Source organism: Mauremys reevesii, linkage group 1 (genome assembly GCF_016161935.1).
Source record: "Mauremys reevesii isolate NIE-2019 linkage group 1, ASM1616193v1, whole genome shotgun sequence".
NCBI lineage: Eukaryota > Metazoa > Chordata > Testudines > Geoemydidae > Mauremys > Mauremys reevesii.
This window is the reverse complement of record NC_052623.1, coordinates 181,991,118-182,003,666: the sequence shown is the minus strand read 5'-3', so window position 1 is coordinate 182,003,666 and position 12,549 is coordinate 181,991,118. Positions and strand designations below refer to the sequence as shown.

General features: G+C 40.3%; 1 protein-coding gene across 17 annotated transcripts in view; it reads right to left on the bottom strand.

The window, feature by feature from the left end:
* ROBO2 (roundabout guidance receptor 2) overlaps window positions 1-12,549 on the bottom strand; it is a 620,357-nt gene that overhangs the window by 22,755 nt on the left and 585,053 nt on the right. For 16 of the 17 annotated variants that reach the window (XM_039529402.1, XM_039529445.1, XM_039529500.1 and 13 more), the window contains one exon: window positions 9,839-10,047. In XM_039529402.1, the coding sequence (XP_039385336.1) occupies window positions 9,839-10,047 (209 nt within the window). Of the gene's footprint in view, window positions 1-9,104; window positions 9,212-9,838; window positions 10,048-12,549 lie in introns of those variants that run through there. The other variant, XM_039529547.1, reaches the window with a different exon arrangement.

The following is a 12,549-nucleotide window of genomic DNA, read 5'->3' as shown; positions in this document are numbered from 1 at the left end:
ATTTTTAAAGTTGCTGGACATCCATAGTACCCATTGACTTCAACTGGGGTTATAAGTGGTGTGTACTTTTGAAAATCAGTCCCAACCAGGGCCGGTGTAAGGATGTTTCATGCCCTAGGCGAAACTTCCACCTTGCGCCCTCCCCCATGCCCCCGCAGCCCTGAGGCGCCCCCCACGGCAGCTTCTCCCCTCCACCCTGAGGCGCCCCCCTTGCGGCAGCTCCCTGCCCCCAACCCTCTGCCCTGAGGCACCCCCTCGCCCCAGCTCACCCCTGCTCTGCGCACAAGCATGAGCACCCCGAGCACACCATCGACGCTTCACTTCTCCCGCCTCCCAGGCTTGTGGCGCCTAAGCTGATTGGCGCCGCAAGCCTGGGAGGCAGGAGAAGTGAAACAGCCACGACGTGCTCGGGGAGAAGGCGGGGCAGGGGTGAGCTGGGGCGGGGAGTTCCCCTGCATGCTGCCCCCCCTTACTTGCTGCAGGCGGCCCTCCCCGCGCTCCCCTGCCCCAGCTCCCTCCACCTAAATGCCGGCGGAGACCGAGGCAGCCAAAGATCCGGCCGCTGTGGTCGCTGTCAAAGAAAATGGTGCCCCCCAAATCCCAGTGCCCTAGGCAACCACCTAGGTCACCTAAATGGTTGCACTGGCCCTGGTCCCAACGTGTCTGATTTCCAAAAACTGAGATACTCAAAATCACACAGTGGCCTACATCACTACATACATTACAAAATAAGCAAGTGAGCACATGTGCAGCAGCAGAAATGCTGATTTTTTCAAGATATGCATGGATACATGTGGAGGGATAAATCATCCCTTAGATTTACTATATACTTACTGATGATGTACAAATGTTGTAGTGTAATTTTAATACCTGACCTGCAAACTCTCTTTTTCGTTACATGTACAAGGGAGTTATTTAAAGCCTAATGTCTAAAACAAAACTTTTAAATTATGGATTGCTTATTAGGCCCATGTTGATAGGATAGATATTTGTGGTATTGTAGTTTATTAAAAGCTATCTGGCAAAAGTAAAGGAAAAATATAATTGAAATCAGGAATTCAATCAACAACATACACCAGTGGTTTCCAACCAGGGGTATGCAGACTCTTGGGAGTACAGAGAGGTCTTCCAGGGGTACATCAACTCATCTAGATATTTGCCTGGTTTTACAATAGGCTACATAAAAAGCATTAGTGAAGTCAGTACAAACTGAAATTTCATACAGACAATGACATGTTTATACTGCTCTATGTACTACACTTGATCTGAGCTCTAAGGATCCGAGAAGCGATACACTGAAATGTAAGTACAATATTTATATTCCAATTGATTTATTTTATAATTATATGGTAAAAATGAGACAGTCAGCAATTTTTCAGTAACAGTGTGCTGTGACACTTTTGTATTTTTAGGTCTGATTTTGTAAGCAAGTAGATTTTAACTGAGGTGTAACTTGGGGGTACGCAAGACAAATCAGACTCCTGAAAGGGCACAGTAGTTTGGGAAGATTGAAAGCCACAGACATACATTGTACTACAAAAAAAGAGGAAGAGGGAGAAGTTTATGTGCCACTAACTTTTTGAAAACAATGAATTGCTTTGCAGTGACCAAATCTTTTAACATCAGCAAAGTGGCAGGCTGTAATAACACAGGTTCATGCACTCCAAAGATACACGAACAGAAACTGAAGAGGTCTGTGGAGGTCTGACAGGCAGAAAGTGTGTTAAGCGCAACAGAAAGTGACAGAGTTTGATTCTGCTTGCCAAGAGCACACACAAAATTATTACTTTCCAAACAGACTCCACTTGACACAGACAGATGTAAGGAATCTAAGATAACAGCAAGGAAAGGCTGAAACTGAACCTCCTCAAAGAGGACAATTTCTTAAACAACAATAAGGGGTCACAGAACATCATACAGAAAGGAGAGCAGTAGCTTGGCAATAGGTATTGATATGAAATATGAAAAACAATGGTATAAACAGATATAAAAACAATGAAAAGGACAAAAGAAAATGAGATGCTATAGGTGAAGACACTTTCAAAAAATTGCTTCCTATGACCTTAAAGTTCAGCATCTGCTTAGTTACCTTGCTGAATTGGGCCTACGATTTTAACAATGTAAATAGAACAAAAGGAATAAGTCTAAGTATTATTTTAAGGAAGAAAATTAAAATATACTTTCCATTTGCATTCAATCTACTTGAATACCAGTCATGCAATTTTCTGAAGCAGTTGTTATACAGTATGTACTATACATGCATACACAAACTACACACGCACACAGACCAGGTTTACTTAGCAGTACCTAGACTTTAATTATTGCCAAACTATTATTACAAGAGTACGTATTTTTTACATGTATTCTTTCTGAAAGTGTTGGAAAGCCCTGGAGACTGAAGTCCCACTTTTAAGTACAGAACAAGTTGTAGCATGGTGAGCAGCAGTGCGCTCCTAAACACACACACACGTGCACACATGTCTTTCCCTTTGTCTGTCATACTTCAACTATGTTGTGGAAGGACCATCTCTAGAAGTGAAACGGTAGCTCAATCCTCTTGCTGATTTGATCTTTATTTGCTGAATCTGTCAACCTGGTTGCCAGCTACTGATGATATTTTTGGTATTATGGCTTCCTGTACTTTGGTAGCTGAACTGAGATTTGCAGCTCATTTCACATAGATCAACAAACTGCTATCAAATTGTAGGGAGTTTTTGGTATCCACTGACTTGGGATATAATTGAACTGGGAACTATGGGTGAAAATATCCAGACATTACTACCAGTCTCCTGAGCTATTCTGGCCAACTGCTTAAACAATTTTTTTTTCATCACAATCTGTAAAAATAAAAATGTTCCTTTGTTTATCTTAAAAACACGTGGACCCTCACAACTAAAGACTGAATCTTGTTTTGTTGTACAAACACTCCTAGGCCATAATTCAAGCTGGGTTAATCTAACACACTTAGTAAATGATGACTGCTTTTTAATGGTGCCCACTGGCACTGTTTTCCAAACCAGATAAACAATTGTTATCTGAATAAAGGTAGAATAAAAGGTACTGGTGTCCCTCTTAGATCAACTGTGCATTTTCCAAATGGGCTTTTAGTAAGTTTACCTCCTTTACATGCAGCAGCTTACTCTGTGTTGTCGAAGAGTACATTGGAGTTTTTATGTTTTCTGGCAACAGTAAATTTTACTCTGGCAGACAGCAGCAGTAAATGCATTATGCAAAACAAAATCAACTATCTGAAAAGTTGAACTCTGTTTTCTTGCTCTATAAAACATTTTTGGATGCTATGGCACACAGGAAGTTGTTTTGCTCTTATAGAAAGGTTAGGGGGATAGAATTGCTAGTAGATTGCTTGCTACTGATTTTATTATTTCCTGACATTTTACAGGCAATGAAAAAGCTACTTCTTTGTGCAAACTGAATCTTTCAGTACATCTCTGTACTGTTTTTAAGTCTATCTTGCCTGTGAAACACAACCAACCTCTCTTTTCATAAGAAGCTGCCCGTTGGTCCAGATGCCTTCAAAACAAGCTCTTAGCTATTGACTACTACTAGTCCAGGTGTACCGATTTAAGGCTTGATCCTTCAACGTGCTGAGCACTCTGGCCCCAATGTGGCAAAGCACTTAGACCTAGCTTTACAAAGGCATTTAGGTGCCTAAAGATGCAGATAGGTGCCTATTGGGATTTTCCAAAGGGCCCAGGTGCCAAATTCCCATTGGCCCTTTTGAAAATTCGTCTAGGCACCGATCTACATATTTTGGTGCCTAAATACCTTTAAAAACTGGCTTTTTGCACTGATATAGCAAAGAATCCCTATTCATTAAAGCACTTATAAGCACATGCTTAAGTTTAAGCATTGAAGCCAACAGAACTCAAGTATGTGCTTAAGTGCTTCCCCAAATGAGCATCTTAAGCACATGCTTATCTTTAAACATGGGGATTATCCACATGCTTCAAGTTAAGCTTATGCTTAAGTACTTTGCTTGATCAGGGCCAGAGTGTCCAGTGCTTTTGCAGGATCCAATTCTTTGAGCCTGATCCTGCTTCCACTGAAGTGAATGGCAAAACTCTCATTGCCTACATTGTGCAGGAGCAGCCCTTTACACTCCTAGGAGCACATCTGGCCTTTTACATTTATTTATTAATACAAAGCATGATCATTGACTTTAGTGGGGTATCATGCAACAGTGTGAGGCTATGGCTATGCTGGGTAACAGAAAACCATGCAAAGTCCTGAATAGTGAATAAAAAAGTGCTCTCTCTCTCTCTCTCTCTCTATATATATATATCTATAAACCCACTCTGAAAATAAGACCTTGACATATCCTGTATATTATACAACAGTGATTTCTCCCTGTACCAAATATTGAAACTTATAAGTATGAAATGAAATTTGTATGTTCTTAAAATTGTCTCTCCTGGCCAGGGAATCTTTAATAAAAGAATACAAGCCATTCATACAAGTTTGACACTTTATAGGTCCACACATAATCAAGACATCTATAAACATTTAATGAAAAATGAATTTATGCCACTTAGCCAAATTTATTTGTGTTTTTATTTTCAATCTTTCTAGATGTTTTGGTTTCCATATTGCTGAAAGGCCCAACATTTTTTCTAATTTATTCAAGCTGTTAGAGAAGAAATGCACATAGAACATTAAGTAGTTGCTCAAATGTTGCCGTGCAATAAAATACTATGATAAAGTGGCATCTTGCTGTGTCTCTACTACATCTTCAGCACTAAAATTAATTTATGATCAGTCATCAATTCATTTACATGTCATTTTATGCTAAATCCATCCTTGCTGATGAATGCGTATCCCCAGATCCATTAAGCTAGGATAAAGTCTGTGCTTTATAGTATGACCCTGCTAATTGTTGTATTACCATTTTTATGAGATACAAAAACTAGCAGTTCCCTATTTTCTAAAGCACATATTTAATCCATGAACCACATTCTTCCTATTAAATGCAATCTGCCTAACTGCCTGTAAAATAAAATCTTTAGCAATATGTATCCCTGAGCAAATCAATACAAATATTGACCTCTGCCTTGGTAAAATATTGGTTAAGTAACTGATGTTGTATAATTTTCCAGAGTTATGACATTCATGCTCAGACACACTGAATAAACAGCTTTTACCACATAGCTAACAAGCAGAGTGTTTTTTTTATTATTAGGTTGAAAATATGCAAAAGAAGGCTGTTATTTTCTCTGTGCTATACTTCTTGTTGGCATCTTTATTAGAATTTTAGATTATTCCAATTTTGTTACCCATGTGCAAGAATAACTGTGTACTATTTTCAGTCATAAGAACATAAGAATGGCCATACTGGGTCAGACCAATGGTCCATCTAGCCAGGGGCGGCGCTAGGCATTTTGCCGCCCCAAGCACGGCAGGCAGGCTGCCTTCGGCGGCTTGCCTGCGGGAGGTCCGCCAAAGCCGCAGGACCAGCGGACACTCGGCAGGCAAGCTGCCGAAGGCAGCCTGCCTGCCGCCCTCACAGTGACCGGCAGAGCACCCCCAGTGGCTTGCCGCCCCAAGCACGCGCTTGGCGTGTTGGTGCCTGGAGCCGCCCCTGCATCTAGCCAAGTATCCTGTCTATGACAATGGCCAATGCCAGATGCTTCAAAGGAAATGCAGAGACCAGGGCAGTCATCAAATGATCCATCCCCTGTCATCCAGTCCCAGGATCTGGCAGTCGAAGGCCAAGGACACCCAGAGCATGGGTCTTGGCTAATAGCCATTGATGGATGTATCCTGTTTCACTTGAGCAAACTATGGGTTTGATTAAACTACAATAAACCCTGGAGTTAACAGGGTTGCATCTACACTAAACTCTTTTCTCTTCAGCTTCCACATAAGTACAGATGCACTAATGGGGGGAATGGCATGAACCATTATGTAGAATGGTCACTGGTGCTAGACCAACCGGGTGATCTATCCCTGCCAAGAGCAGGTCTATCACAGATGACAAAGGCTGAAAGTTCTTAACATGTCTGTACCTTATTTGTAGCTAGAGTGCTCACTATTTCTACACTGCTGGTGGCAAGGCTATGAAATTTTAAGGGGGTTGGTCAAGGCCTAAGAGTTTTTCAATTGACTTCAATGAAAAGTGGCTCAAATCCCATACAGTAATCTTAGACAATTAAGTCCTTATGTACTCTTAAAGCAAAACAACAAGAATTCTGGTCAAAATGATGGTACAAAATTGAATCATAAATACTAACATTACATTAAACCAATGCAACCCTGTCCCCCAAATGTCCCATTACCAATATTTCAATGAACCTGTTAAAAGAAAAGGAGACATAAATGATCAATTAACTGAAAGTTAAGAAAGCAGGAGTTCTATATCAACTCAGTATTTTTATGAGAACCAGCAACTTAATCGTCTAATAAACTATGGATGATTTGGGAAAAAAACACATCATAGTGTTAAAATAAGTCCTTCTTTCCATTTACTATTACTCAGAATTTTGCTGGAAACAAGTTAACGCTTCAGCTTTTAGATTTATAAAATCATTACTCAAAAGTTTAAATAGAATTTTCCCAGCTTGGGTTTCCTTTATAATACCTAGAGACGATTAAGATGTGTTTACTGTGAACTCCTCTTTTCCTCTTTCCCTCCCTCCCTCCCCATTTTTTTTATACATGTCAGCATTTAGTTTCTCATGCACAGAGGAAAATCTCTGTCTGCATCCTCCATCATCACTAACTAAATCAAGAGGGGCTGGGAAATAAAGACTTTTTGACAATGACTATAATTTCTAAATCTAACATTTCCTAATTCAGTTGACATATGATCCTACTGACCCTAATAAAATAGCCTTTGGAAAAAAATCCTGATGGTGACTTTCTATTTTGGGTCTCAACCTCAAACTTTTGGATTTGTATCGGATTTTTATTCTATCAAATTATATGGTATAATCAAAGTAATTCCTCCACTTTCAGATAAAAAGATCCACTACCACTGAGAGACCACTCAGAATGCACTAAAATCTGACGGCATCTCCAACAGCTCTGCTTAATCATGGTCTTGGATGTTATTAGGACTTTTCTAGCAACTTCTATTTTCTAACTGCCATAATGGGAGACTTCCTGGAGAAACATCAGCAATAAATTCCATCACTTAAACATGCCTCATGTCAGATGCATTTGGAAGTTGGAGTTCTGTTTCCACTGAACCAGTCTGCATAGCACAAAAATCTTCCCCTTAGTGGGTGCTGGATATAAAACTAGTTGGCAACCTCAGCAGCAAGCACAAGGATTGACTCTGCTATGAAGACCAAACTACCCTCTCACTCCTAGAGATGATATTTCCGGGTAAGTGCTGAGGCAGGCACTGCTTCTATCTCTGTTGTCTCTCTGTTCCGAGGCCTTCAGTATCTGGGGATGTGAGCCAATATTTTTCCATAAGTATTAACCTCACAGAAACACCTCTTTTTAAAAATAAATGTTGGCTTCTGAGTTCTTAAGGACCAGGTACTACATTTTTGCTCAATTTTCTAAAATATTCATTAGCTTTAGAGAAATGAAACAACATTATAAAAGTCCCAGGAAACCGCCGTTCTAACGTATCTGAAGCCCAATGCAAATAATGAGCTTGTATTTTAACTCATCAGTTATTTTGTTTGCAGGATATGGGGAGACCTCAGAATGCCTAACATATCAAAGATAAGCAAATCAGGCAATTTGAGAAACCGTTGAAACAATGGGTTCTACATACCATGCTTATTGCTGAAAAATCAAGCCTACGGGGGTTAATGGGATCATAAAAATCTCAAAATATTATCCTTTGAAACATTCCCCACAAATATAATATGCACTCCCTCATGTGAAAGTTACACTATTGCTAAGAGATTCAAATCCAAGAGAGAAAATGAAGGCTTTTATCGTATTTCCCCATACAGTCATTGAAGGAGGCAGAAGACAATTTGTTATCTAGATGCCTGAGATTTTGTAGGTCATTTTACTAAACATATGTATTATTTATAGGTTACGAGGTAAAGCACAACTTCTTCCTGCAATATACAACTTCACAGACTGAGATTTTTAACACACCAATAATTAAGCAGTATTTCTATCTAGGAAAGCAGGCTTGATTTTTATTCATCAATTGTAATGAACCCAGAAGTATGTTAACTGCAGCAGAAATGCAGCTGTCCTTATTTCATTCACATTAGTTAAAGTAGCATACTAATAACAGTTGAAAATGTAAATAGGTGAAATGCTCATTTTCTGATATAGATATACCAATATTGACATATTAATACACACTGAAGGGACAATATGTAGTAGGCTGATTTTTTTTATTTAGTCCTGTATTATCACTGTAAAACCTTTGCTGCATTCCTAATGGAAAGGCTTCAGAGCCATTAGTGAGATATGCAAAAATATGCAGAATTATAGCCTGAAGGAGATTATGCTAGAAATTCAGGCAAAGTAGCTTACCATATTCGGGCACTAATAAGTCAGCCTTCTGAATTCAAAAATTTAAACTATAACTCTACAGCTTTCAGTTTGGATCTGGATTTCAAATCACAACACTAGAGCTACAGTTTTAAAAACTTAATTAGCTTGGCAAGCAGTCTGGCCTAGGGTAAGGGGGAAACCGGAAAGTGGGATAGAGCAGTACACTGTTTAATTCAACAAGGGAAGAAGAGGAAAATTATAGGTACTGATGCTTCATCACTGTCACAGTCCTGCCTCCATCAGTGGGAACTGCAATGTGTTTTCAGAGCTGCAATGTTTAGATAAGGGAGTAAAATTCTTAGAACTTGTAAGGCACAGAGAGGTGAGATAAAATTAAGTGGTGCTACATTAATATGTCCCCAGTGAGCAAGGGTACTGTGCAGGTATATCAAGAAATTAGTGCTTTCACATAAAGATCAATGACTGAAGAGACAAACAGTATTTTTAATGAGCTATGTAAGTCCACGCACATTTGAGTCATCAGTAGAGCTAAATCATCATGGATGCAGTACGTTACGTACAGGTCCACCTTCAGTTTAAAGGAAAGTTTACTGATTCCTCAGAATGGGTTCATAATGTTCATGTAAAAACTGCTTTTTCTCAGAAAACTCCATGGCTTTCTGTCTTTCTTTGACAGTAATTTTACTAATTCAGATTCGGTGGAATAGTTTAGCATGCATTTTCAGGCCCTTCTTTGTTGATTCCAGTTGTAACTTTTCTAGACACCCAAGGAATAAGAAACATTGAAGGAAAAGGTGACAGAATAATTAAATATCTTCACTGAAAGGGAACAATTATTAAACACAGCAATATGAAGTGGGTATAAAATATATGTTTCACCTACATATACATTTTTTTCAGTCTACAAATACATTTTGTGCTGATCTAGCCAAGCTTATTCTGAAAAGTCTTTTTACCTCCCTGTGTTCATCAGTGCATGCTTTTACACAGCCAGATATCTAGAAACATTTTAAGATAACATTTACTTTTTATGCTGCTCCCAATATACAAAATACAGTATATCGTTTCAAAGTTAAGAGCTTCCCCCCTCCTTTTTATGTAATAGACTTGCTTCCCCAACAGACTGAACTTTTCATGAAAGACAGGATATAATTGAGTTTTCTTTCATGTCTTTAAAGCTTTTTAAAATTCATGAATTTTCTTATCATTTTGCAGCAAAGCAAAAGTATTTTCAAATCCTTCTTTAACTTTAGTGTTTAATATTAACATATTTTAAATATCACAGAAATAGAATGGAATAAATTTTTGCTTAAAAGGTATTTGATTTATGATGTATTTTAATATTACAAACAGGTTGGTTTCACTGTTAAATGTGTTCGGTTACCTGTCACAGAGCTGTCTAGATTGTCCATACTGGATCCCGGAGTATGCTCTAGACCTCTTAGTGGCCTAGTGATTTCTATAGCTTCTTCTTCAATATCATCCTCATCATCATCTGGAATGTCTGTTTCCAAATCTGAAATAAGGGTTCCAGCTACATATCCAAGTGGTGGAACTGGCGCCAGAGGAGGTTGAGTATTGCTTTGGATGTGCCTATACAAACAGATAAACAGAAATGCTGTTGGGCTGAGCAGAAGACATTGGTTTGCTGGGCCAATGAGAAAAGAGACAAATCTTCCAGTATACCCTGAATGTATTTACACAGTTGTTTGTAAGTTATTTACCCAAGAAGAGGTGACTCAGATATCTATCTCAGGTACGTATATGGTACCTATTACCATAGATCTGAGCGCTACCTTTTAATGTATTTCTCCTTACTACAACCTCAGTGATGTGGAGAATTGCTATTACCCCCATATTACAGATGGAAAACTGAGGCACAAAGAGAATTAGTGAGTTGCCCAAAGTCACATAGGAAGTCTATGGCAGAGCAGGGTCTCCTGGGATCCAAGCTAGTGCCCAAACTGTTGGAACATCCTTCCTCTCAATACAAGCCAAAAGCTTTCAAATTCAACTCGTACTGCAGGAAGAGGACATTTTCCCCAACCAAACTAGATGTTATTACATCGAATTCAGCCTGAAGAGCAGGAAGTGTTCTCCAGGAGAAGTGTTTTCAGGTCACATGGATTGTATCTCATCTTCAGCAAGCATGTATTTAGTTTGCCCAACTAGAACTAATTTAACTAGAGCACAATGAGGTCATTATTGTGACCCTTCACAACACTGATTTTGAAATCTGTGGATCCTAACTCTGCAGCAACTCTAATAAGGGGAGCAGAACCCAGTCTCTTAGCTGTGAACTGCTTTCTTGAGCAATTCTGTTTGAGTGGGTGCTGTGACAGGCCAGTAGGGGGTTCTCAGAAGCCAGTTATGACTTTGCTTGACTGTTTGCAATCTGTAAAGTGGATCCTTATTCATGATTGGTCAGCATGGTAGAAAGCCCAGAATTGGTCTCCTTATTGTCAAAGAAATAGATTCCACAGTGAACTGGATAGGGAGGCTAGGACTTAGAACATTTTACTTGCACCAGCAGTAGGCCACATTGGGTCATCTGACTGCAGTTGAACAGGCTATGTAAAGCAGGTGTGGTCATCAGATAGCAACATTCCAAAATGGCCTCCCTACCCCTTATTTGGAAGTTGTGAAGGGCACTTACTGAGCAATTTTGCCTGCCTGCTGGTATAAAAGGGCCTTAGGTGGCAAGAGAGAATTAACTTTTGGTTAGTGTATATGGATTATGAGTATTATGTATATTTATACAGGTGTATTTTTATAAGCTAAAATCAGGTGGATAGCCCTTCCCTCAAAAGCATAGATGTCATAATGAGATTCACAGTGTCATCTGACACCAAAATGGCACCTGCAGTTTGCAGGCCATTGGAAGCATAATACCTGCAAATTACAGCCTTCACCGGCAGGACACACATTTGTATGCTGGCTCAAGTCAGATACTGGAATGGGCCAGGATTAGCTGCTGCCTCAGATTTGGACCAGTCCCTTGGACAGGCTAGGCCTATACTAGGCAATGTGGCACTGCAGTAGGGCCTAATTACCCTGTGGATTGAATGCAGCTTGCAAATGAGCCTAGAGGCTTCCAAGAGAAAACAACTGGCTTTGATTTGGCATGGATTCATAGAATCATAGAATCTCAGGGTTGGAAGGGACCTCAGGAGGTCATCTAGTCCAACCCCCTGCTCAAAGCAGGACCAAACCCAACTAATTCATCCCAGCCAGGGCTTTGTCAAGCCTGACCTTAAAAACCTCTAAGGAAGGAGAGTCCACCACCTCCCTAGGTAACCCATTCCAGTTCTTCACCACCCTACTAGTGAAAAAGTTTTCCCTAATGTCCAACCTAAACCTCCCCCTCTGCAACTTGAGACCATTACTCCTTGTTCTGTCATCTTCTACCACTGAGAACAGTCTAGATCCATCCTCTTTGGAACCCCCTTTCAGGTAGTTGAAAGCAGCTATCAAATCCCCCCTCATTCTTCTCTTCTGCAGACTAAACAATCCCAGTTCCCTCAGCCTCTCCTCATAAGTCATGTGCTCCAGCCCCCTAATCATTTTTGTTGCCCTCCGCTGGACTCTCTCCAATTTATCCACATCCTTCTTGTAGTGTGGGGCCCAAAACTGGACACAGTACTCCAAATGAGGCCTCACCAGTGCTGAGTAGAGGGGAATGATCACATCCCTCGATCTGCTGGAAATGATACGCCATTAGCCTTCTTGGCAACAAGGGCACACTGTTGACTCATATTCAGCGCAGAACTGCTGCCCAGCCATTCGGTCCCTAGTCTGTAACAGTGCATGGGATTCTTCCGTCCTAAGTGCAGGACTCTGCACTTGTCCTTGTTGAACCTCATCATATTTCTTTTGGCCCAATCCTCTAATTTGTCTAGGTCCTTCTGTATCCTATCCCTACCCTCCAGCGTATCAACCACTCCTCCCAGTTTAGTGTCATCTGCAAACTTGCTAAGAGTGCAGTCCACACCATCCTCCAGATCATTAATGAAGATATTGAATAAAACCGGCCCCAGCACCGACCCTTGGGGCACTCCACTTGATACCGGCTGCCAACTAGACATGGAACCATTG